We start from the raw sequence: 25370 nt of genomic DNA on the forward strand, positions 1-25370 counted from the left end.
TTAAAATATTTCTTCCAATTAATTCCCTTTCAATGTATACGAATTCATGCACCGGGCCACTAGTATTTTAATCAAATAAACACCTAAAAACTAAAATATATGACCTGTCAGTTAAGTAGTTACTGTCTCAGCTCCAAACTCTGTTCTTCGCTCGGCTGTGACACTGGTGGCCTCGCAACGCATCCTGGCTGGTTTCAGCCATTGCGCCTGGGACTGCGAGCCCAGCAGCCCGACGAGGTCCAGAAACACTCGAGGGCGCGGACCAGGAGGCCAGAGCAGGCCGTGGGCGCCGTCGCACGCCCCGAGGACTGGCCGTGGGGGGAAAAAGACAGCCCGGGCAGGCGCGAACCCGGGACGGGGCAGCTCTGCAGGGCCCCAGGGAGCAGACGCAGCACAGATCCTCATCGCCGGACTGCGCGACTGGTGGAAAGGGGGCATCCTGCCGAGGCCCCAACGCGCGTCTGACCCACTTCCCGGGTCCCACACAAACCCGCCGGAAGTCCCGCCTCAGCGTTCCGGGCCGCTCTAGCCCGCGCGGGCCCGTCTCGCTGGTGGGCTCGGCGCCTTTCCGCTGCATTGCGCTCCTCCGGCCGCCAAGGGGCGGCGAGACTTCGGAAAGGCCTCTCTGGCCCACGACCGCCGCTCGACTGCTCCGCGGAGCGCTTCCGACCGGCGCCGCGGCCACCGCCTCCAGGCAGTTACCCGGCAACGCCTCCAGGCCGTTTCCCTGGCAACGCGCTGCAGGCTGCTGCCATCTCCGCGATGGACGCGCCGTCGGGCGCCTGGCCCCGCCGGCCTCGCGACCGCCTTGGCACGCAGTCCTCGGGGGCGCGGGCTCCAGCGACGCCCTGGGCGCGCTTCTCGGCCTGGCTGGAGTGCGTGTGCGTGGTCACCTTCGACCTGGAGCTGGGACAGGCGCTGGAGGTGAGCGGGGGGCGGAGGGGGCGGAGGGGGCGGCGGTCGCGCGGCCGCGAGCCCTCTGCGCGTGGGGTGCAGTCGGTCAGACACCCCGCCGGCCTGTCCCTCTCCGAAACTCTGTGCTGTCACTTCCTGGAAGAGGCGCGCCCCATCAGAGGAAGGAGAGGCGACTTCCCCCTGGGATGGAGGAGACAGGGGCCCAGCACTGTGGGTAACCCAAGCGATGCCCTTGACTTTCCTCAAGAAAAACCAACCTCGTTTCCCCCTTCCCCATAGTGGCCGCGGCACCGTCTCCCCTCCCTTGCTCCAGCCTGAATCCCAGGGGTCACCCTGGCCTCTTCCAACCCCCACCCCCACACACACCCCATGGGCGGCGGAGGCTGACACTTCCACTGGCAACAAGGATCTCAGATCATTCCCCCCGCTGCTGTGACCCCCTCCTCTGTGGCTACTCTGCTTAAATCCGGCTGCACCTCTTCATTCACTTAGAATCAGACCCAGACCCTGTGGGTCCTATTCCAGCCTGCTGCACCCCGCTGGGGCCTGGGGTGTTCCCACTGCCTGCAGTGCTCCCCCCCCCCACCCCCACTCCCAGCAGCTTCTCTTCCTCTGGGTGTAGGTGAAAATGTAGCAGAGGCCTTCCCAAGGGCTGTCAGGATGGTCCCCGCGCCCTGAAGGCCATCTTGCAGGCCAGGAAGCTGGCCGGTGCAGGGGAGGCTGGAGTAGACCTCACCACACCCTCGGGGACTTCCTGGGAGGGGAAGGGCAGGGCACCTGGGACTGCAGCTGGCCCAGAGGAGGCTGGCTGCACACCCATCCTGGAAAGCCTATGGGGATGAGGGATGTTTTTATTTGAGGCCTTGCTGAGCCCCGCAAGGCCATGGGAAACCCAGGTCTTTGAGACAGAAAGGGCTGACTCTCAGTGTGGACTCGGGCCCTGGCATGGTGCCCAGCTCTGTGCAAACCCCATGCACCAAGCCATCCCCACCAGGCGTGCATTGTTGTGTCAGCCCAGCTCTTGGAGGGGCCCAAGCATAGAGAGGTGAGGTGATGCGCCCACATCACAGAGCCCACACTCTTACTGTTGCCCAAACTGTTCCCCATAAAATCACAAGAGAAGTCCTGGCTGAGTAGCTCAGTTGGTTAGAGTGTCGCCCAGATACACCGCTTACAGGTTCCATCATGTGGGAGGCAACCAATAAATGTTTCTTTCCTTTTTAAAAAAATATGTATACACTGAGTGTCCAGATTATTATGACCACCTCACGTCTGTAGGCAAATTAGCTATAATTTCGCGCTGAAGTTGCTAGAGGGCCAGACCATTATAAATAGGGAAGCAGGTTGTTTACCACGACAGTAGAAGTGCTTTTTTTCTGAAGATATGGGTAAACAATGCGATTTAACAGCCTTTGAACGTGGGATATATATTATGATGAGTGGCCAGATTATTATGACCACCGCATCAGTACTTCGTTGGGCCACCTTTTGCCTTCAATACTGTGGCGATTCTTCTTGGCATTGACTCCACGAGATGTTGAAAGGTGATGCGAGGAAACTGACACCATGCCTGATGAATAGCACTGTCCAGTTCTGTGAGATTTGATGGTTGTGGAACCAGCTGCCTGATGGCTCTTTTAACTTCGTCCCACAAATGCTCAATTGGATTGAGATCTGGTGATTGTGGGGGCCACCTAAGCAAGGTAAAGTCTCCCTCATGTTCTTGAAACCACTCCTGCACAATACGAGCACCGTGGCATGGCACACTGTCTTGTTGGAAGGAGCCATCTCCATTGGATACGCCATCAACATGATAGGATGAACTTGATCAGCAATGATACTTAGGTATGTTGTGCTATTCAGATGTTGTTCCACGCGAATTAAAGGGCCCAAATCATGCCAGGAAAACATGCCCCAAACCACAACACTGCCCCCACCAGCTTGAAGGGTTGTACTCATGCATGTGGGGTGCATGCTTTCATGCTGTTTTCACCAAATCCTCACTCTGCAATCTGCATGATGCAACTGGAAACGTGATTCATCGGACCACATGACTTTTTTCCAATGCTCGACTGTCCAATCCTTGTGTTCTTGTGTGAATTGGAGACGTTTTTATCTTGGTAACTGCAGACAGCAAAGGTGTTCGAACAGGCCTTCGGCTTCCATATCCCATACGACGCAGAGTACGGCTAATGTGCCTACAAATGTCAGGTGGTCATAATAATCTGGCCACTCACGTTCAAGTATATCCCACGTTCAAAGGCTGTTAAATTGCATTGTTTACCCATATCTTCAGAAAAAAGTCACTTCTACTGTCGTAAACAACCTGCTTCCCTATTTATAATGGTCTGGGCCTCTAGCAACTTCAGCGCGAAATTATAGCTAATTTGCCTACAAATGTCAGGTGGTCATAATAATCTGGACATTCAGTGTGTGTGTGTGTATGTATACACAGTACACACACACACACGTTAGAGGCTGCACCCTCTCGCAGCCTGGGACTCCTTGGGGGATGTCTGACTGCCAGCTTAGGCCCGCTCCCCTCCGATAGTTGGACATCCCCCAAGGGGTCCTTAGTGTTGCCTCAGAGGCAGGAGAGGCTCCTGCCACTGCCACTGCGCTCACTTGCCAGCCTTGAGCCGGCTTCTGGCTGAGCAATGCTCCCCCTGTGGGAGCGCACTGACCACCAGGGGGCAGCTCCTGCATTGAGTGTCTGCCCCTGATGGTTAGTGCGCATCATAGCTACTGGTCGTTTGGTCAATTTGCATATTAGGGTTTTATGATATAGGATATGTATTTTAATATATTTTTTATTGATTTCAGAGAGGAAGGGAGAGGGAGAGAGAGATTGAAACATCAATGATGAGAGAGAATCATTGATCAGCTGCCTCCTGCACACCCCACGCTAGGGATCGAGCCTGCCACCTGGGTATGTGCCCTGACCAGGAAAGGAACCCTGACCTCCTGGTTAATAGGTCGATACTCAACCACTGAGCCACGCCAGCTAGGCTCACATCAATGTTTCTTTATCTCTCTCTCCCTCTCCCTCTCCCTTTCTCTCTCTCTCTAAAATTAGTAAAAGCAGCTCCTCAGGTCAGGATTAAAATAATAATAAAATACAAGAGCAGGCCCTGGCCGGGTAGCTTATTTGGTCGTCTGGATACACCAAGGTTACAGGTTCCATCCTGGTCAGGGCACATGCAAGAATCAACCCATGAATGCATACATAAGTGGAGCAACAAATTGCTGGGGTTTTTTTCTCTCTCTCCCTTCTTACTGCTCTAAAATCAATAAAAAAAAATTAAATCACAAGAAAAGTTGAGATTATTTTGTTTCCTTACGGCATTTTCCTGTCTAATTTCTAGAATGTGACCATTTAGAAAGTGAATTCTAAGCACGTGGCCGTACAGCTCTGTGAGCTTGGGCTTCTGAGCAGCTGATGAGGCTGCTCAGCTCAGGAGTGGGTGCTGGGGGCCCAGGGCCCCTCGGAGTCGTCAGGTCTGTGTAGAGACCTTGCCAGGAGTCCCGTGGTTAGTGCTCCCTGCGGCCCCACCCCCCTCGCCCCGCCGCCTGTCTCCCAGGTCACTCAGAGCCGGTCACTTCGTGTCCGGGTTTTCACTGACCATCCACTCCCAAGGGGTGTGTGACTTGTCTAGCTGGTCACACTCACTGGACACTGCAGAGCCCAGGGCACACTCCTGGAGCTCACAGCAGGGCGGGGCACAGGTCAGAAGCTCCGGGACCCCTGACTAGTGGGAGCTAGTGGAGGGACAGCGAAGCCACTGTGTCAGGTGACGTCTGTGTAAAGAGAAGGTGCGGGGCCTGGGGCCCGATCCGAGAGCCTCCCAGGGGACTGGCACAGCTCAAGGCCTTCTGGCTGGTGGGATGGGGCCCAGGAACGGGAGGGCCCTGCAGCCACTCTAGGCAGGAGAGGAGGCCACGGCAGGGTCTGAAGCACCTGCCGCTGTGGGGACAGAGGCCGATGGTGGAGTCAGGGAGACCCAAGCAGTTTGGGCAAGTGGCTCCGAGGGCCGGGTGAGGCAGGCCGAGGTGAGGAGAGGCCTTAGGGGCCTGGTGCGGAGGGCGGAGAGGAGCACACCGCAGCCCAGCAGCCCGCCAGCCTCACCGAGCGCTCTGTGCCCGCAGCTGGTGTACCCCAGTGACTTCCGGCTCACGGACAAGGAGGTGGGTCCCGCCCGCTGGGGAGCCGACGGCGCCCAGGAGCGAGCCAGCCCTCACCGGGTTTCATGTGTTTCAGAAAAGCAGCATCTGCTACCTGTCCTTCCCTGACTCCCACTCAGGTAGGCGACTCCGACAGCCCTCCCGGCTCTGGGCTGGGGGGAGAGGAAGAGGGTGGGAGGGGAGGCCATCCGGGAGCCCCTGGAGCCCAGGCCGGGCCCAGCACAGCCCAGAGCGCTCTGAGGAGACACCCCGAGTCCACCATGCAGCAGAGGCAACAGGTTCCCCTTATTTGTGCGGGAAGAGGGACCCGCGGGGTCTGGTCTCCACGCCACCAGGGGCTGGCTCTGCTGCTCCCCCCTCCCGGTGCTGGGCTCAGCCTGCCCACCACACTGCCTCCCCGGACTGCCTGCCGCTGGTGCTCTGACGGGCTGCTGCCCATGCGTCTGGGTTTGACTTTACGCTGAAGCTCAGGCCAGGAGTGAGGACGCAGGGGCTTCCTCTGGGAGAACCAGACTCAGCAGCGGGCTCCCTCTCCGGGGCCTTCAGCGGTCACACTCCCAGGGCCTCCCCGCCCCTGCTGTCCCCGCCCACGTGTGGTGGGTCTCCAGCCTGACCTGGAGGGGGGCTGCCCCCTTCCCAGGCTGCCTCGGGGACACGCAGTTCAGCTTCCGCATTCGTCAGTGTGGAGGGCGGAGGAGCCCTCGGCCCACCGACGACAGGCACTACGACCGGGAGGCCCCCCTGTCACTGCAGGTGAGCGGCTGCCTCTCCGGCCCCCGCTGCCCACAGGCCAGGCTCGGGCCGGCCCGGGAGCCCCTCCCAGTGCCGGGGCCTGTGGGGCAGGAGGGCGCTGGCCAGCCCGGCCTCCACGGGGCTCTCCCTGTGCACATGCGAGCGGCCGGGGGTGGCTGGTGAGCAGCGGCCTGGCTGCTCCCCGAGTCTGCACAGATGGTCCCCTGGAGGTGCCGCCCCCTTCTGAGTGGAGGATGCGCGGGCCTGCCCCCAGGACCAGGGGCAGCGTGGAGCAGCCCTGGCAGAGTGGTCTGGGGCTGGGCGGGCAGGAGCCGCGTGGGGAGTGGCGCCACCCGCTGACTGCTCCTTCCAGAGGGAGTCCGCACACTACTTCGGCTACGTGTACTTCCGGCAGGTGAAGGACAGCTCCGTGAAGAGGGGCTACTTCCAGAAGGTGAGCCCGTGGCCCCCTGAGGGGCACCACTGAGACGGGCACTGAGGGCAGGGGCACCGGGGCAGCAGGCAGGGGGTGAGGGTGCCCCCCACCCCACCCTTGCTGCAGCCCCTCCCTCACCCAGCACAGCACCTGGGCCCCAGACCCCCTGCTTCTCACTCCAGGATAGGACTTGAACTTCAGCCTTGAGCTCAGACCCCCAGGGAAACCTTGGCCGCATGCATTTCCTCTGAAGGCCCGGGTCCAGCCCACCCATGTGTCGTCGGGGTTTCCCTTCCTGTCTGGGGAAGGCTGTGGTTTCCCAGCTAATAGCCCTGGGGTCCGAGTTGGGCCATCGCGGGACAGCTGTCCTGTGAGCTGGTGGAGCGCACGGCCCTGGGTGACTCGGGATGAGCCAGGCCCAGGGCCCTGCAGACGCCTGCGTGGCTGGGTGACCTCTCCCGGCCTGGCTGGGTGACCTCTTCCGGCCGTGGGCCCGCAGTCTCTGGTGCTGGTGTCCCGCCTGCCCTTCACCCGGCTGTTCCAGGCGCTGCTGAGCCTGATCGCCCCCGAGTACTTTGACAAGCTGGCGCCCTGCCTGGAAGCAGGTGAGTGGCCATTAGGACAGCCAGAGAGTCTCATCGTCCAGCTGTGGGACTCAGTGGCCTTGGCAGGCCACTTCCACAGGGCAGGCTCCTGACCCTGACCCCCTGGACTACAGTGTGCAGTGAGATTGACCAGTGGCCGGCCCCGGTGCCTGGGCAGACCCTGAACCTGCCAGTCATGGGCGTCGTCCTGCAGGTGAGGGTGGCCGGCCGGGCGGAAAGGTGCCCAGGGCATGGGGGTGCCACTCCTGGCTGGCAGCTGCTGCCTCTACCCCCAGGTACACGTCCCGTCCAGGGTAGACAAGCCTGAATCCAGTCCTCTGAAGCAGTGTGGCCAAGAGGTGGGGCCCCCCCTGGGCGAGTGGCACTGCACCTGCATCCACCCACTACCTGCCTGGACCTCCCCACCCCGCTGTGGGAGCCCTGTGGGATGGCCAGATGCCAGGCAAAGCCAGGGGCCTGTGTCTGGGTGCGGGGCTGGGTGCGCACCCCGCCCCCCCCCCCCCGTGCTGTGGGGGGTATGGGTGGGAGGTGTGTGGGCAGGGGCTACAATCCCCAGGGCTCTCCGGGGTGAGGGGTGCTCTTTGGGGCTTAATGGTGGCCGCTCGCCCTCCACCTGATGCCACCCACCCCTCCCGTCAGAACCTGCTGCCGGCCCCGCTGGTGCTCGCCAGCATCCACGAGCTGGACCTGTGCCGGTGAGCCCTTAGGCCGCTGCTCGCTGCTCACAGACCGCGAGGGAGCCCACAGCCCGGCGGGGGCAGGCGGGGCCACGGGGCCGCTGCCCCAGGAACGGACCCTCGGCCGGTCTGTGAGGGAGAGCTGTACAGAGGAGGACTCAGTGCTGGGTCTGCACCGAGGCCACATGGGCCGGGGCAGGAAAGTTCCAGAGGCCAGGCACCCGGAGGGAGGGAGGGAGGGAGGGCTCCTGGGCGCCGGTCGCTGCCTGAGGCTGCCCCCCACCCCCCAGGTGCTTGCAGCCTGTGCTGAGCCACGTGCAGACGCTGTGGGAGCTCATGCTTCTCGGGGAGCCCCTGGTGGTGCTGGCGCCCTCGCCCGCCGTGTCCTCCGAGATGGTGCTGGCCTTGACCAGGTAGCCAGGTGCGGTGGGAGGGCATTGAGTCGGGGCACGGCCTGCCCAGCGGTGCTCACGGGCCTGCTGTGCCCCCACCCCCCTCCCCCCAAAGCTGCCTGCAGCCCCTCAAGTTCTGCTGTGACTATCGCCCCTACTTCACCGTCCACGACAGCGAGTTCAAGGAGTTCACTACACGCACGCAGGCCCCGTAAGTGCTGGCCTCTCTGTCCCCCCCCCCGCCCCGCCCCGCCCCCCCTCCCCCGCCCCCTGCCCCGCCCGGCTGCCGCTGCTTCCTCCCTCCTCCCTCTCTCTCTAGACCTAATGTGGTCCTGGGGGTCACCAACCCTTTCTTCATCAAAACTCTCCAGCACTGGCCCCACATCCTCCGTGTCGGGGAGCCCAGGATGTCAGGTGAGGCGGCCTGGCTGCGCCCGGGGTCTGGGCTCTGGGCCTGGGCCCCGAGGGGCCATCAGCGTTTTCTGTTTCCAGGCGGCCTCCCGAAGCAGGTCAAGCTGAAAAAGCCCTCGAGGCTGAAGACCCTCGACACCAAACCAGGTGTGTGCCCCTCGGACGAGCCCTTCCAGGACCCAGGCGTGGGCTCTGCGTCCTGGGGGGGGGGGGGGGGTGGAGGCAGGGACAGGTGTGCAGGCATCCCTGAAGGGGGCCGCTGTGGGGTGTGGGAGGGAGCCCCCAGGACAGGACCAGCCCTGCCTCCGCCAGGCCTCTACACCGCCTACACGGCGCACCTGCGGCGGGACAAGGCCCTGCTCCGCCGGCTGCTCCGGGGCCTGCAGAAGAAGCGGCCCGCGGGGGTGCTGACCGCGCTGCTGAGGCGGCACCTCCTGGAGCTCACGCAGAGCTTCATCATCCCCCTGGTGAGGCCCGGGGCGGGGACCCCGAGACCCCAGGCTCAGGCCCGGGGTGGGCAGGCAGGGGGGGGCCCCGAGACCCCAGGCGGAGGCCCGGGGCGGGCAGGCGGGGCGGGGACCCCGAGACCCCAGGCTGAGGCCCAGGCCACTCCCCCCGACAGGAGCACTACATGGCCAGCCTCATGCCCCTGCGGAAGAGCATCACGCCCTGGAAGGTGGGGTTCAGGTTCTGGGCGAGGCTGGGAGGGGGCTCCTGTCCTGATTCTGGGGGAGGGAGGAGGTCATGGTGCTGGGGTCCCCAGGCTCTAGGCCGTCCCCACACCTACCACTGTCCCTTACAGGACGGAGCAATGGGGCCACACAGAGGGCCCCAGGCCGCCCCTCTGGGGTCTTCCCAGCAGGATGGGGGGATCAGGCTGTGTCCCGAGGGGGGTCCTGGCCAGCCAGGTGCCGGGCCTGGGAGGCTGCTCCCTCCCGGCACCAGGGCTCACCTGGCCCCTGTCTCAGACCCCTCCCCAGGTCCGCCCCTTCCACCAGGAGGACTTCCTGTGCAGCCTGGAGCAGGCGGGGCCCCAGCTCACCTGCATCCTCAAGGGTGACTGGCTGGGTCTCTACAGGTGGGTGGACGCCAGTGCGGGACCTGGGCTCCTGCTGCTGGTGGGGACAGGGTGCCCGTCCCCAGCCCGTGACGGGTCAACCCCACGGCCGCTGCCTCACTCACAGGCGGTTCTTCAAGTCCCCCCACTTTGACGGCTGGTACCGGCAGCGGCGCAAGGAGATGGCCCATCAACTGGAGGCCCTGCACCTGGAGGCCATTTGTGAGGCGGTAAGCGGGGGCCGGGGGGGCTGGGGGGCTGGGGCTGGGGAGGGCTGTGGTGATGGGTGGCCCCACCTTTTCATGGCAGAACATCGAGACCTGGATGAAGGGCAAGTCCGAGGTGGAGGTCGTGGACCTGGTCCTGAAACTGCGGGAGAAGCTGGTGAGCAGCCTGCCCGGCCCGGGCCATCGGGACACGGGGCCGCTCTCCCCTGACCAGTGCCGCCCCTGCAGGTGCGGGCACAGGGCCACCAGCTCCCTGTGGCGGTGGAGACGCTGCAGCAGGCCTGGCAGTACGTCGAGACGGCCATCGGCTCCCTGCCCAAGGACCTGCAGGCCGTCGTGTGCCCGCCCTAGGACAGGCCAGAGGGGGTGGTCTGTGCCTTCGTGCCCGGGGGCCTGGGTCTGGCTGAGCTTCCCTCTCTCCAGGGAGGGTGGCCCAGCCAAGCACGAGTGCCGACCAGGCTCCCTGCCGTTCCTGGTCCTGGCCCCCGCCCAGCACCTCTGTCCCAGCAGTAAAGTGGGCTTTGGAGCCTTAGCCTCAGCCCTGCCTGTTGACGGTCATGTGTTGGCTGGAGCCTCCCCTCCCCCTGGGTCCCACCTGCCCGCTGCAGGGCTGCCAGCTGGGGGGGGGGGGGCGGGCGGGCTGGCTGGCTGTGAGCCCTTGCTGCTTGGGGCCTGGGGCCCTGCCCCCCGCCAGGCACCCGTCTGCCGAGTCCTGGAAGGCCCAATGCGTTGCATTTGATGTGTCCTTCAGCCCCACCGGCTGCCCATCCAGGACAGGAACAGGCAGCTGACGGGCAGCCCCTCCTCACAGGGCCCACCCACCCACTTGCCTGGTACCAGGGACCCCTCACCCAGGTCCTTGGCTTGGGGAGGGATGAGGAGCTTGGCCTCCTGATTGCTGGTTTCTTGAGAGGCCACTAGGGGGCAGTGTGGGACCCAGCCATGGGCTCCCACCCTCCAGGCATTGTCCCAGGCCCTGTCCCCCCCACACACACACGTGGCTACAGGCACTGGGGTTACCCAGGTCCATCTACCCTATGTGCAGCCTGAGTGGCTTACCTGCCCCGCTCCAGCCCAAGCCTCCACAGCCACAGCCGCCTGGGGCCCAGCTCCCAGAGGGGGTGCACGCCCCAGCCAGGCCCAGGGCTGCCCCCACTCAGCACAGGGTGAGAGCAGGGTCAGCTGGGGGAAGGGCCAGAGCGGTGGGCCTGCAGTAAGGCTCCCCCGTCAGACCCCTCACCCGAGGGGCTGGGCCAGGCTGCGCGGGGCTCAGTGTCTCCTTGAGGCGGTCCTGGCAGTGAGCGGCTGCAGGCTGGTGGGGTTCCTGTCCCTCCTGAAGCCCCGCTCAGTCCTGCCCCTGGAGGATGCATGCCCTCCCAGGCAGATGGCCACGTGCTGGTCTGAGCGTCTGTGTCAGCTTCTGGCCCGGACCTAACCCTAGGACAGTCTCACTGTCTTCAGTCTGAAAACTGAGGCAGTAACTGCGTTTTAGCAGAATGAGCTGGAGGCCCCTGAGGCCCACGTGCCAGGCCTGTGCAGCTCACTGTAACCCAGTGGGGGATGCAGAGCGGGGAGGAAGGGGTAGATGGGTCAAAGGAAGCAGAACACCGCCCCCCCCCCCCCCCCCCCCCGTCCTGCAGCAGAGCCTGAGAGCAGAAAGGCCTAGATGGGCAGGAGCCCAGTGTCCCAGGAGGTGCTGCGGTGACCACTGTGCTGGGGCTGGGAGGCCTGTGCAGGGCCAGGCGGGCGGAGATGCAGTGTCTGCTCCCGGCAGGAAGGAGTGGCCCGAGCTTCCTGGCTCTATTTAAAGACTCCCTTAGTCTGGCATAGTGGCCTTCCCACACTTTTGGTATTAAAATATGCTGTGACCACACTGCTTGTGTTTTAACTTCCTTTTTTTAGTAAAAAGTTGACATCTGTCAGATGCGGGTACTTTTGGGGTTCCCTGCAGTGGGGGCGGGGTGGGCATGGTGTGGATGTGGTTGGGGCTGAAGGGGTGGGAGGGCAGCGAGATGCTGAAAGCAGTGAGCAACACCCTCCTATCCTCTGGGGGGCAGGTCCAAGGTGGGGAGCACCCAGAGGAGGTGCCCGAGGGGGGAGGTCTGCAGGAGGGGACAAGGCCAGTGCAGGGCAGGTCCCCACAGCGGGGAGAGGGCCTCCCAGTGTGAGGGTGCGGTGAGGGTTTGGGGAGCGGTGCTAACCATCCCGGGCCTGTCCTGCCCCGTCTTCTCCAGCCGGGGCGGCGCGGCGCGGCGCGGCGCTGCGCACAGAACCCGGCCAGGGGAGGCGCGCGCACCTCCGCCCTGAAGGGCCGGCCGGGGCCGGTGCGAGTCCCCAGGGCCCAGGGTGGGGTTGGGGAGGGGAGCTGGGGCCACAGATGCGTTTGCGAGGAGACTCCCAGGCGCCTTTCCCCCAGGAAGTGGGGTGCTGAGGTCCCCAGGAGCGGGTTCGGGCCCAGCAGCCTCCACCCGGGAAAGGCAGGTCTGGCGCCTGTTCCCCGACCGAGTGGGGACTCGGGGAGAACCGCGGGGGCACCTGGGGCCTCGCTCGGCTCGGCGCCCTCCCCCATCGCGAGGCCTGGGCTCCCCTGTGACCCAGGGCGCTCGCTGCTGACCCGAACCTGGACCAGAACCGGGCCGAACCTGCCCGGCGCCGTGACGCACACTGGGGGCGGGGGGCGCGGGGGACGCAGGGGCGCGGGGGCGCAGGGGCAGCCGGCCCGCCCCTCCCTCCCCTCCCCTGCCTTCCCTCTCTCCCCCCGCCTCTCCCTCCTCCCCGTCGGGGGCGGGGCCGCTGCTCCCGCGCTCCGGCCCCTCCTCGGCCACACAAAGGCCCGTCTCCATGGCAGCCGCGCGGGCCGGAGCGCAGCGCCGAACGCGGCCCGGGCGCCATCGATTCTTGTCGGCGGACGAGCAGGTACGAAATGGGGTGCAGGGCCCGCGGGGCGGCCGCGCGGGGCGGGGGGCTTCGCCGTGAGCTGCTGCGCCCCGGCCTGGAGCGCTCCGGGCGCGAGGGCCCCGGGCAGTGGCCGCCCCGCGGAGGGTGGCCGGGCCTGGGCCGCCGGCCGGTGCCCATCGGGCTGGGGCGGGCCGCCCGAACCCCGGTCTCCCGGCGGCGGTCGAGGCTGCGGCGCCCGGGGCCGGGTCTCGCTCAGCCGACGGTCCCGGCGGGGCGCAGCGCCCCCTCCTGCCGCCCGCGGCTCTGGAGCCCCTCGCTTCGGCCCGGGTCCGAGCCCCCTCCCACCGCGGCCCCGCGGAGACCCGTGCCCGGGCGGAGGTCGGCCCGCTGTGCCCGGGCTCCCGGGCCCAGTCGCCCCGCTTGGTTCAGGTGCAAGCCCGGCTTTCCCAGGGGCCGGACCTGCGCAGGCCTCGGCCCCACAGCCCCTGGGCCCCGTGAGGAGGACTCGGGCCGGGCCGGGCCGGGCCGGGTGCAGGTTCTGACTTGGGACAGGCGGCCCAGCCCGGCGTCTGGAGCCCCGGGGCCCGCGCGGACAGTTCCCCTTGTGGGTTGTTGGTGCGGCGCTGGGTGAACACCCCGGGGCCCAGGAAGCCTCAGACCCGGGCAGGGGTGGGTGGGCTCAGAGCTCGGGGCCTGCACCCACCCTCCGGCCCCGCACCTCCGACGCCGCCTCCTGTGGGAGCCCCTGGGCTAGGCCTCCCCGCCCCTCTGAGCGCGGCTGCTGGCGAATCGGGGGGGGGGGGGTCCCTGAGCTCAAGAGCCCAGAGCTCCCGGCCATGTCTGGGGGCTCCTCCTCCCAGTAACTGGGGAAAGGAATGAAGGGTCTGTCTGCGCCCACCGTGGCTGGGGGTGGGGGTCAGGACTGGGGGTGCGGCTGGGCCTCAAGCTGGTGGAATGTTCCAGGGCCAGAGGGGCTCTCTAGGGAGCTCCCCGTTCATGTCTAACTTCAGCCTCTGCGTGTCCCCCCGCCCCCCATCCCAGGGGGAGGAGAGTGGGAGAGCAAGAGCGAGGACGCCCGGAGCGGGGGTTCACAGCCCACCCCATACCCAGATGCCCCCCTAGCCTGGAGGGCAGAGCCATGGCAGGGCCTGAGGGAGGGCGGAGGGCGGAGGGGCCTCTTCTGCCCCAGGGTCCCCAGAGGGTGGTGTCAGCGCCCAGCCGCCTGGTGGGTGTGTTTGTGGTGTGACAGCTCTCAGGAATCCCCAGGGAAGATTGAGCACCAGCAGGTGGGCCCTGCGCCCCCCGCCCCCTCCCGCCGCACCTCCTGGGGCCCAGCCTGAGCCCAGGGTGGCAGGAAGCCTGAGGGCTGGCGGGGGCTCCTCACCCAGGAGGGGAGGGAAGTTGCCGAGGAAAACAGGGTTTGGAATTCCAGTCCCCCTCCCCCGCCGGCCGCCTGCCAAGACGGAATTATTTTGGATTATCCAGCCGTGTCCAGCCACCCAAGGGGGAGGCCGCAGCCTGGAAGAGGGATCCACTTCCGGGGCTGTGGGTTGAGAGCCCCGGGAGGAAGAGACCGGCTAGTCTGGGCAGCTCCCCCTCCCCCAGGCAGCTCAGCTCCGAGGCTGCTCCGACCGGTCATGGGGGGGGCGGGGTGGGAGGGGATGCGTCAGCCTCGGGTTGGAGAACGCCCAGGGGCGGCCCCAGCAGCTCGCGGAGCCCGCCTTGGGGAGGCCATGGGGCAGGAGGAGCCCCGAGCCCCAGGACCCTTCGTCCCCAGAGGCCCTGGGACCACGCACGCACGGCCTTGAGCTGGGCTCAGGCACACGCCTCGGGCGGGTTGCTCGCACACACCCTGTGCTTCCCAGAGATGCCAGGGCGCCAGTGTGGGTGTGACTGAGGCTGCTGAGGGCGGGGCTCCCGCTGAGGCCGCCCACCTGCCCCCTCACTGACCCCCGAGGAGCATCGGACACACAGCCTCCTCCCAAGCCCCCCGCGGGGCCCAGCTCTGGCCCCCCGTGGATGTCCCTGCTGGGATGTGGTGCCCGTCAGCCTGTCCCACTGGTGAAGGCCCCAAGGTGAGGGCCCGAGGTCATGGATGGGCTCCTGCCGTGTGTGCCCAGAGCCAAGCTGCCAGCAGCTCCTGCAGGGACCTCATGGAAGAGGCAGAGCCAGCAGCTGGGAGAGCACAGGGAGCCAGGGCCTGGCCCCAGCCCAGCCGAGTGGAGCAGAAGAGATGGGATTGGAAGGCGCGGGGTGGGCTGGCAGCCTGGGGAGGGCCCATATGGCACTGGCCCCGGCCCCCAGGAGGAGTCCCAGGGACCTGAGCCGTCTGGAGGCATCGGGGTGTCTGTCCCCCCCCCACCCCCACCCCCGTGGGTGGGTGTGACAGGCGGGGGGTGGCCTGGTGAGGAGAGGCCGCCCTCTGCCACCAAGACGTCTTCCCGGGAGCAGGAAGTCCCGCCTCAGTTCTTTTTTTTGTTTAATCCTCACCTGAGGATATTTTCCCCCGTGATTTCTAGAGAGAGTAGAAGGGAAGGAGGAGGGGGAGACAGAGACACCAACATGAGACACATCGATCGGTTGCCTCCTGAACGGGGGCCAGGGACCCTGCAACCGAATCAGACCCGCGACCCCTCTGTCCACAGGCTGAGGCTCTAACCACTGAGCGCCCGGCCAGGGCCTGCCTGCGTCCTTGCTGCAGCGACAGCCCCTGGTCTCCTGGGTGGGGAACGAGCTTGTCTTCCGTGTGGAGGAGCTGCCTTGCACTCTGGGGGCGGTGAGGGGAGGGGGCCGCCCCAGGCCTGGCCCACAGAAAGCGGCCCCCCAGCCTCAGCCTGGACTCCCTCCGTGAGGCCGAGGCTGAGGCAGGTTCTGGCCGGGCCGGTTGAGTCACTGTGGCAGGTAGGGGCTGGGCAGAGTCCCTCTCCCGTTTGTGTTTGGGGTGGGGCCTCCAGCTAATTGTCTTTGGTCTCTAATCCCAGGCGGGGGAGGTGGGACCTGTGGGTGATTCAGGGGGCGTGGCACCCCTGCTTCCCTTTTCTCTCCCGTTCTTCCCTTCCCTGGTTTCACATCCCCTGCACCACCTCCCCTGCCGGCTCTGCTTCTGTCTGCCCTGGGGGTTCTGTCTGCCCTGGGGGGGATGCGGCGGGAGCCCAGCCCCGTCCTAGGCTCCCCCTACAGGTGCAGCTGCCCTCGGGGCCTCCCACACCCACACCTCAGCCGCCTCTGCCGGCTCTGTGGTTCTGCCCCAGGGCCCCCCAGGGCTACCGGAACTCCCTCTGAACTATGCAGTCACTCCCTCTGCTCTTCACCTGCCAGGCGGCCCTGCCCCAGGTGCAACCCCACCTTCATGGGAGGAACCAGGCTGGGCTGAACCTGGAGCTGGGGTTTCTGTTCCCCGCCCCGTGTTGCCTTCTCAGCCACCCTTCCCACACCGAGGTGCGCCCCCACCTGCCCCACTTGTGGCCTCGGCCCACCTCAGTGCCCGGCATCCTGTTGGCAGGGCTGGGATGGGGGGGGGGGGGCTGGGATCAGGGGCGCCGGGTTGGGATCTGGTGGAGGCCCAGCTCAGTGCCCACAGCCTCTCCTGGTCCCCCGAGATTGTGTGACTTCTGAACTCTGGCAGTTCCCATCTCGGTGCCACATGGGTCCTGGTCCGGCCGGGGCAAGGGCCTGGGAGGGGGGAAGGGGAAGAGGAAGGGGAAGGGGGCCTTTTGGGTGCAGCCTGGGCTCTGACCTCAGCTCCGCCACCAGCCCTGCCCTGGGCATTGCACTTCTGGGTGTGGAGATCAGATTCCTGGGGTGCCCTCCCCCCACCCAGTTCCCGTGTGGGCGCCGGGCTGAGAGGCAGGGTGGCGAGCCCGGGTCTCTGGGCCCCAGCCGGGCCCCCTCCTCAGGAAGAGCGAGGAGGAGGAAGGGGTTTGATGTCGGCCTTGCAGGAGACACCTGAGTCAACACAGGGCCGGGCAGGGCGTCTGCTCCCCAGTCGGAAGCGGTTCCGGCCCCGGGCCCAGTGGGGCCACCGAGCCGCTCGCCACCTGTGCAGGGCCTGGCCGTGGGTGGGACTGGGGGTCGTGCGGGGGGCGCTGTTGGCTTCCCTCCAGGCACCCCGCTTGGCTGTTAAGGCTGGGGCTGTTCTAGAGGCCCCAGCGGGAGTGCTCCGGGCATGGGTGGCCGTGGGGAGAGAGTTGGCTTGGTGCCCACCGGGGCTGGTGCTGTCCTCACCTGGGTCTTGGAGTGCTGGGGAGGGGGTGCTGGACAGAGGCCAGGGAGGGTGGCTCTGTCTTGGGGTACAAGGGGGCCTGTGGCACGCGTGGTGCAGAGGGTGTGGGAACGGCAGCTTGGCAGCATGGGGTGACCTGGGCGATGGAGAGGTGGGTTTGAGGACCAGTTAGAGGTGGGGTGCTGGGCCTTTGTGGATTCCAGCCCCCGACCCCCACCCCGGGGTGTTTTCAGAATTGGGGGCCTGCTCTGCAGGAGCGCCAGGGCCCAGGTCACTGGCGAGGTGCCCCTTGCAGGGAAGGGGAAGGGGCTCAGCTGGGGGCCCCCCTCCTCTGCCCAGCGAGGGGGAGAAGCCATTTTCAGTCCAGTCGGCGGGAGTGAGGGCAGGGGTGTGTGTGGGGGGGCTCCAGCTCGGCCCCCTGCTCCCTCTCCGCCTGGCAGAGGCTCCCCAGACTGGCCAGGGGACCTGCGGGGCTTGGCTTCCCAGCCTGGTCTTGGCACGTGGCCTGATTTGGGGGTTACCCTCTGGTACCTCAGGCCCCAGGAAAGGAGTCAGGATGGGGGACAGAAGGGCCGGAGGAGAAGGAGGAGGGGAAGGCCAGGGAGGTCTGCTGTCCCCAGGCTCGGCCGTGCTTCCTGGAGGCGGCCTCTGGTCCATCCTGTGTGTGGCAGCCTCTTGCTCAACCGAGTGACCACCGACTGGGGAAGGGGGTGGGCCTGACCCCGGGGAGCTGGGCAGGCAGGCCAGGAGCCGACCTCCTCCCATGCAACCTGACCCCCTCCCCAGTGACCCCGGGGGGGGGGGGCTGTCCCACCCTGAGCTGGGCGTTTGCTCACTGGGATCCCGGGCTCTGCCTGCCCAAAGCCGAGGGTTTGTCCTGTGGTCGCTGCCCCCTGCACTACCAGCCCGGCCTCCAGACCTGTCCAGCGCCCCCAGCCCTGCGCACCTCACCAGGTCCCCGGCCTCACTGGACCGGAGACTGGCACTGTTCCCTGGGGTTTCCCAACGCCCCCGCCGTTCCAGAACACGGCCCTCCCCCCAGGCACCTTCCCTCCAGGCAGCTCCAGGCCTCTCGGCCCCTCCGGGCCTTCTGGGCTGACCCAGCGCTGGGACTGGACAGACCCCTCCCACCCACAGCCTCTGAATGCCGAGTGCCTGGGTCTGGGTGCCTCCTTGGGCTCTGTCCTGGGGACACTCTGGGGGGACAGGGCCCCCATTGCCGTCACAGACGTGTGTACCTGCACGCGTGTGGTCACGTGGGCGTGCGTGGGGGCTGGCACGGCCGTTTGGCACGGTGCCCCAGGCTAATTGTGGGGTTCGGCTCTGACGGAGGAGGCGGGGCCGGGGTGACCGCTGAGGCGCTGACAGGCTGACGGGGAGATTATAGGCCTTGCTGGCTCCTCACTTGCTTTCACCCTCCCCCGTCAGCCCCTCACGCCCACCCCATCCTGCACATGGCCCAGAAAGGGGGCTCTGGGGGGCTGGTCCTGGGCCCGCTGCAGCCCCCCAGAGTCCCAGGCGGCCCTGGCCAACGCGGTCCAGCCAGCTGTGGGGGGTGAGCCTGCAGGAAGATAAATTGAGCACTTAGAGGTGGGGGGGGGGTGGCGGGCAGGGAGGCAGGCACCGGTGGTCTGTGCTTGTCACTGAGCCGGAATATCCAAGGATGGCCCCGCCTCTCCCAGCTGGGATGGGGGATTAGCGCTCAGCTAGGCAGGCAGGAGCCCTTCTGTGGTTGGCCAGCTGTCTGGACGGCTTCTTCCCCATCCGTGGCTGGAGGCCCCTTCCAAGTCTGGCCCCTTCTAACCTCTCACCCCTCTTCCTGTCCCTCGCCCTCTGACAACGGCCAACCCCTGGTGAGTTATCTCAGGAGAATGTCCAAACCTGCCCAAGTGCACCCCTTCCTTTCCGCATACTCTCTTTTTTTAATGTATATTTTTATTGATGTCGGAGGAAGGGAAGGGAGAGAGAAACATCAATGATGAGAGAGTATCATGGACCGGCTGCCTCCTGCACGCCCCACACTGGGGACTGAGCCTGCAACCCAGGCTTGTGCCCTGACCAGGAATCGAACCAGGACCTCCTGGTTCATAGATGGACCCTCCACCACGGAGCCCTGCTGGCGGCCGGGGGGTTTTTCTAAGCCACCTTGCCGCACAGGTAGGCAGTGGTGGAGGCGGGAGGTGGCCCATTGCCTGGAGCTTGGGGTCCCAGTCTGGGTGGCCACCCACAGCTACAGAGGCTGCAGGTGTGTGTGTGTGTGTGTGTGTGTGTGTGTGTGTGTGTGTGTGTGTTGGGGGGCACGAGCCCCCTGGCTCTGCCTGAGGACAGGAGCTCCATGCAGTAATCCTGGTGACCAGACACCCTGGTGCCCTGACTGCAGGCCTGGGAGACTCTCCGGGAAGGCACATCAGCGAGGCTGGGGCGGGGGGGTAGGGGTGGGGGGGGGGTGATGGGGGAGCCGGCGCTTCCCCGCGCTCGCTCCCCTTGGCTGTGGGTCTCCGGCTGGGACCTTCCCACCGCCGCCACCTGCGGTGACTTTTCGCGCCGGATCCCGAGCCCAGACCGCGGGAGAGGACGGACCAGCCCTCCCCCCGACCCCACAATCCCGCCGGGTGGGATCCCGGGGCCCAGGGTCCCGGCTGGCGGAGGGAGGCGCCCCAGCCCTGGCGGAGGGAGGGAGGGAGGGGGTGACACCCTACACCTGGGAGGGTCCCGGGGGAGGCTCCGGTGGCGCTGACGCAAGGCCCAGCCCGTCGCCAGGGCCCCGCCCGCCGCTCCAGGTGCCGGGAGACCTTGGCCTCCGGTGAGTCAGGGCGCGCGGCCCGGCCTCGGGTCTGGGCCTGGCGGCGGCTGCGGGGCCAAAGGGCGGGTGGGCCAGGCGCGGAGGCCCGAGCCTGGTCTGACCCGGACTGGAGGCCGCGGCCGGTGAGGGCGGGGCGGCTGGTCGGTGCGACCCGGGTGGGCGCTGCGGGGTCGGGCCCTGCGCCCACGTGGCCTGGAGGCTGGCGCGTCGGGTCGCGGTGGGGGGATCGCGCGGTGCCCGAGTGCGCGGCCGGGGGAGGGGGCGGGCGCGGCGGCCCTGGGTGGCTCCCGGGGGAGTCCGGTGGCGCCGGGAGCCGGGCGCGCTCTGCCCGGGCCGCTGGGAGGGGCGCCGGCCGGGCCTCCGGGACGCGGGGGGCGGGGGCGGGCGCCGGGCGCTGAGCCCTGACCCGCCCCGCTCGCGCCCCTCCCTGGCGCGGGTTTGGGGAACAGCCCAGCCGAGGTGCGGGGCCGGGTTGTGTCCGCCGATTTGCTGCGCGCGGCCGCTAATCGCAGATTTGCATTCGCGACCCCGTCCCCAGGCCGCCAGCTGCCGGTGAGGCGGGGGCGGGGAGGGGCGGCCCCGCCTGCTCTGGGCCCGGTGGGGGGAGGGGGAGGTGCCTGCAGCCACTCGCCTGGGGTGCCCTCTCTGTCACCCCCCTGCAGGTCCTGGGTGCCCTCCGCAGGGCTGGGACCGCCCCCCCCAACACACACACGCAGGCTGGGCTGCCCTACCTGGTGAGCCTTCACCTGTCTGCCCAGCCCCTGCCCACGCCCAGCCCCATCTTGGTCTCTGGGTGTGTCTGCCGGACCCTCCTTCATGGCTGCTTTCCATTGTTTTGATTTTTGTTGTTGTTGTTACTCTTCACCCGAGGTAATGTTCCCATTGATTTCAGAGAGAGTGGAAGAGAGGGAAAGACAGAAACAGGATGTGAGAGAGGCGCATTGATTGCTTGTCTTGTGCACACGCCCTGACCAGGGCCAGGGGGAAGCCTGCAACTGAGGTACCTGCCCTTGGCCGGAATCGAACCCGGGACCCTTTGGTCCACAGGCTGGTGCTCTATCCACTGAGCCACACCGGTGCGGGCTCTGTTGTTTCGATTTTAAGAAATTGCTCCGTGTTTGCTCAAAAATAGTGGAAAGAACCCCTGACTGTCCCCACACCTCAGTGCCCGACTCCAGGTGGGGTGGGCGGAGACCTGGGGACCTGGGGATGGACAGCCCTCTGGGTCCTGGGCCCCTCCTGTTTCCCTCTGCCGGTTGGATGGGGGCAGCACCACCTATGCCAGGGCCTGGCAGCTTCGGGGTAGGGTTAGAGGCGATGGAACCGGGAGGGAGCCCAGGGGACCGATGGCAAGGGGCTCGTGCTGCTCCCACAGGGTCCGCCGTGCGGAGGAGGGGCCGTGACTCCCTGGGCATCGCTGTCCCTCTGGTGCTCTGGCTGGAGGAGGAGACACGACTGTGTGTGAGGCTTGGGGACCAGCTGCAGGGGCCACAGGTGCTTTTGGCTCCTCCACTGTCACCCCCTCCTGGGTGTGTTGGGCTCAGACCCACAAGTGTCCCCCTGGCCCTATCCTGTGTTCACCTTGCTCTCAGAGGGCCTATCGGTGAAGTCCATCCACCGTAGAGGATAAGTGAGGATCTGCAGGTCAGTCAGGATGAGTGTCCCGGGGCTCTGGGGGATGAGTAGGAGTTTTCCGGGGGCGGGGGCGGGGGGGTGTCCAGCAAAAGCAGAGACATGGTGACATCATGAGTACCGCCCCCACTGCAGGCACAGCCATGAGGATTCCCACTCATGGGTTCACTCACCCCGCAGGGCAGCTCACCGAGGTCCATGCCCTTACTACCCCCGTGTTGCACATGGGAAACGGAGGCACGGTGTGAATAGCCCAGGAACCCAGGTAGGAAATGACAGAGCCCAATCAGAGCTCATGGTTGAGCATCGGACTTCTGAACGGTTGATTCCCGGTCAGGGCACATGCCTGGGTTGGGGGCTGGATCCCCAGTAGGGGGCGTGCAGGAGGCAGCTGGTCAGTGGTTCTCTCTCATCATTGATGTTTCTATCTCTCCCTCTCCCTTCTTCTCTGAAATCAATGAAAATATATTTTTTTAAAAAGAAAGACAATGACAGCCGGGGTTTGTCGGGCTCTTCGAGGCCCCCCTGCGCAGGTCGGTGTGCGCTGGGCGGTGAGGGGCCGGCTGTGGCCTCGGGCTCTGGGCACTCAGGGAGCCGCCTTCTCCTGAGGGTAATGAGTGGCCCTTTGAGAGCTGGGTTCGCAGGCTGGCTTGTGGGCGGGGGGAGTCGCGGGGCCGGCAGGGGTGACTGGAGCAGAGGCACCTCGAGTTCAGAAAGGCCCTGGGACTTGGTGGCGGAGGAAGGAGAGGGTTCCAGTCTGTCGGGAGGAGACATCCAGGGGCTGCCTCTGGGAGCATCTGAGACAGAGGCCCAGCCTGGTCAGGTCCCCGTCGGGGTGGCTGTGGGGGTGGGGGTGGGGGCATGGGCCAGTGGAGGGCCGGGGACTTGGGAGCCGCCATGGTCCGGTGCGGGGGCTGGAGGAGGCGGAGAGCAGGTGGAGGCACACGGAGGCGCAGGTGTGTGCTGTGCCCCGGGCTGGGCCTCGCTTTCTCATGCGGCTGCCAGTCCCAACACCCGGCGGTTTGACCCCTGAGCCAGTGGCGTGACCTTCGCTCCCTTCACAAAGGCTGCCTTGAGTGGGGCACCTCTCAGCCCCTCTCCTGGGGCCCCTCCTGGGTCCCTCTGTCCAGGTTAAGCTTTTCCCGCTCGGCCAGGGGCTGAGGACACCGAAGGGAAGTGCTGCTGCCCCTGTGCCCGCCTCCTGCCCTCCTGGTTCCCCTTGGACCACACAGGTCCAGGCCTGGGTCCTGCCCAGAGTGTGGGTGGAGGGTGACCATGTTGGGGAGTGTGCTGCACAGGCTGGTGGAGCAGGAGTGGGGGCCGGGGGTAAGGGGAGTGGGGAGGTGGGGGGCTGACGCCTGTGGAGGAGTTGTGGGGGCACCATACAGGGCTCAGTGGCTGAGCCTGGATGTGGGGGGTTGGGGTAGGCCGGGAGGGATTGAGGAGGGGGAGTCCTTGAGGCTGAGGGGAGCTGAAGGGAGTGTGGGGGGTGGTCATTATTATGCACTCTCTTTAGTCAAGTAATGCATGAATATATTCTTTCTTTCTTTTTTAACTTCTCACCCAAGGAAATATTATTATTGATTGTCAGAGAGAGGAAGGGAGAGAGAAACATTGATGTGAGAGGAACATCGATTGGTTGCCTCCTGTATGGGCCCCAACCGGGAATCGAACCCGCAGCCTTTTGGTGCAAGGGACAGCACTGCAACAGACCGAGCCACCCGGCCGGGGCGGAATGAATCCATTATAAATTTTTCACAAATGCAGTTGCTTTGCTGTCCAGCCCCGCCTGCCTGCCCCCAGGCCTCACTGTTTTCAGTTTGGAGGAAGCTTCTAGACCAGCTCAGCGAGGAGACGCTTGTGTGCCCACACACACCCTGGAGACACCCAGAGTCCCAGCCACAGCCACCGGGGCTCCACGGGGTCGCACGGACCGCCCGCCTGCGTGGGTCCTGTGGCTGCTCAGGGCTCTGGGGGGAGGCTGGGCAGAGGCCAGATTCTCGCTCTAATGAACCCTCTGAGAAGGAGCCCTGGCCGGGCCCTCCCCGCGTTGCACGTGGGCACCGCCCCAGCAGCGGATACTGTAGCCAGCCGCGCCGACGGCTACAGTGTAACAACTCTCCTGGGGCTTTTTCTGAATGAACCTCAGTCCTTACAAACCCCGAGAGGAGCTCAGGGCGACGTCTCCCTTTCACAGGTCGGGAGTGAGGCCCAGAGAAGTTAAGGGATCTGCCCAGGGGCGCACAGCTAGGGAGTAGCATCGCAGGGTCATGGGTGTGCACATTTCTTCAAGGCAGTTTTTATTTTATTACTTAAACCTGTTACTTTAAACCTCTTTTATCCACCCGAGGGTATGGCCCGTTGGTTTTTGTTTGCTTGTTTGTGTTTTTTTAAGAGAGAGGAAGGGAGGGAGAAACAGTGGTTGCCTCCCAGGCACACCCCACGGGGAATCGAGCCTGCAGCCTTTCGGGGTACGGTTGATGCTCCAACCGGCCGAGCCACCCGGAGACTCGTAATGATGAAACGTGGTTCCTCCCCTTTTCTTCTTTTTCCTTTTTTTGAGCAGAGGAAAGAGTATCAGGCTGGCCTTGTGGAAGGACCAAGTGTGTGCCCCCCAATGGGGTGCTGGGCTAGGGGCATGGAGGGGGTGAAGGAGGTCTGGGGTCTCCTGCTCAGGATGGCAGAGGCCACCAATGGGGTCCCCTGGACTGCTCCCCACCCCCGACATGGAGCAGAGGAGACAGGTGGAGGAGGCCAGCCTGTGGTGAGACCACCGTCTCTCTCTCCTTTGCTTCCTAGCGAATCTTGATGCCAGCCGGGAGCAGTGACTGAGCTGGACCACTGGAGCCTGGGTGAGTGGGGCCTGGCCCCCGTGGGAAGGCAGTGGGGGAACCTCCTCGCAGCAGGGCCGGAGGGTCGCTCCAAGGCTGCGTGAGGCCCGGTCCTGCCGGGACCTGTGTGTGCACGTCTGCTAACGTGTCTTGCCCGTGGAGACCACTGCCAGGTCCTGGGTCCTGAGTCAGGTTTTGCTTGGTGTGTTGGGGGGTGGGGGGGCGCGGGCAGGCAGGGAGACTGGCGGTGTTGGGCTGGTGGGAAGGGGCGCCTGTCCAGACCCTTCCCGGGCCAGTGGCAAAGGCTGGAGTGTGTGTGACTTCTTGGAAGTGCACCTCTGGCCTCCGGCCAGGAAAGCCGCCTGGTGCCCCGAGGAAATCCCCGCGGCCAGCTTCCCGGTAGGCAGGGCCAGCGGGGGTCTGGGCCACCTTCAAAACAGGAAGCGCCCGTTCCAGGAACTCCCGAGGCAGGAAGTCCGCTGGCCGTGCCTGGCACTTCCCGCACTGGCCTGCCTTCAGCCCAGCCGGCCTCTGGTCAGGTGGGTCGGTCGGTCACCCTTTGCTCCTGGGCCTGACCAGGCCAGTCACCTGAGGTTTTGTTTGCTCAGGAAGTGCAGGGGAGCTGCTGCCTGTGGAGGGTGACCCAGTCCCTCCTGCCAGCCTGACCGGCCGGGGCTCAGCACGGGGGGGGGGGGGGGGGGGGGGGGTTGATCCTCATTCTGCCCTCCTGCCTGAAACCCAGAAGGGTCCTCGGGCAAGGAGCCCGGTTTGGCCCTGGCCGGCTCTCCCAGGGCCGGCTGGGCAGTGGCGGGGTGCCTGCGCCAGGTCCTGGACCACACAGGAGGGATCACTGAGCATTAGGTTGGCCAGCCCTGGGGCCTGGGCTAGAGGACCAGGCTGGGCTCTCCCCCTGGGGCCCAAGGGGACTCGGTCAAGTGGACATTAACCACGGAAAGCCCACAGCATTCTTTCCCTGCACCGGGACCACAGGTGGGAGCTGGCAGGGTTGAGGGAGGGTTCAGGGTCAGAACTGAGAGCTGTTTCAGAAGGGGGAGTTCCCCCAGCATTTCCCCACTCTGGGTTGGCTCTGGGTTCAAATCCCGGCCTGGGCACGGGTCCATGGGACTGGACTGCTGGAGTGCCTGGGTTCCCGCAGCTCCGGCTCCGCCCCGCCCCCGTCCCGCCCCCGCCCCACCGCCCGAGTTCCCTCCCAGCCGGGTAACATTCCATTCATTCCGGCTCAGCCAGCAGCCAAGCAGGCAGCTTAGCCGCAGCCTCTGGGGCTCTGGCTGGCTCTCAGCTCTGCTCTCGGGTGAGTGGGGCCGGGCAGGGAGGGCCAGCCCAGTCCTG

General features: G+C 65.7%; 2 protein-coding genes across 7 annotated transcripts in view; both read left to right on the forward strand.

Moving 5' to 3' along the window:
* Positions 1–641: 641 nt before the first annotated feature.
* On the forward strand, positions 642–11497 carry DENND6B (DENN domain containing 6B). 4 transcript variants are annotated; one of them, XM_059681306.1, is made up of 19 exons: positions 646–924; positions 5062–5100; positions 5174–5216; positions 5738–5850; positions 6203–6283; positions 6810–6870; positions 6984–7063; positions 7146–7208; positions 7510–7565; positions 7838–7960; positions 8055–8150; positions 8259–8353; positions 8432–8497; positions 8663–8817; positions 8973–9026; positions 9319–9428; positions 9535–9637; positions 9717–9791; positions 9863–11497. In XM_059681306.1, the coding sequence occupies exons 1-19, from the start codon at positions 763–765 to the stop codon at positions 9983–9985; spliced, it is 1698 nt and encodes a 565-aa protein (XP_059537289.1). In that variant the 5' UTR covers positions 646–762; the 3' UTR covers positions 9986–11497. The 4 variants fall into 4 exon arrangements, with proteins under 4 accessions (XP_059537290.1, XP_059537287.1, XP_059537289.1 ...); XM_059681305.1 differs by having other exon boundaries at positions 647–924; positions 6765–6870; XM_059681304.1 differs by having other exon boundaries at positions 645–924; positions 6765–6870; positions 8259–8497.
* A 942-nt stretch (positions 11498–12439) lies between these two features.
* PLXNB2 (plexin B2) overlaps positions 12440–25370 on the forward strand; it is a 30549-nt gene continuing 17618 nt past the window's right edge. The window contains exons 1-2 of one of the 3 annotated variants that reach the window (XM_059681317.1): positions 12440–12550; positions 23989–24041. The gene's annotated coding sequence lies outside the window, so the exon portion shown is untranslated. The remainder of the gene's footprint in view (positions 12551–23988; positions 24042–25370) is intronic. The other 2 variants (XM_059681315.1, XM_059681316.1) reach the window with 2 other exon arrangements.

The sequence above is a fragment of the Myotis daubentonii genome, chromosome 2 (assembly GCF_963259705.1).
Source record: "Myotis daubentonii chromosome 2, mMyoDau2.1, whole genome shotgun sequence".
NCBI lineage: Eukaryota > Metazoa > Chordata > Mammalia > Chiroptera > Vespertilionidae > Myotis > Myotis daubentonii.

Bases quoted from the DNA above. Each gene is read 5' to 3' on its own strand.
- DENND6B (XM_059681304.1), top strand. From the start codon at position 763: ATGGACGCGCCGTCGGGCGCCTGGCCCCGCCGGCCTCGCGACCGCCTT. The intron at 5,217-5,737 runs GTAGGCGACTCC...CCCCCTTCCCAG, and splicing joins CTTCCCTGACTCCCACTCAG to GCTGCCTCGGGGACACGCAG. The intron at 6,284-6,764 runs GTGAGCCCGTGG...GTGGGCCCGCAG, and splicing joins AGAGGGGCTACTTCCAGAAG to TCTCTGGTGCTGGTGTCCCG.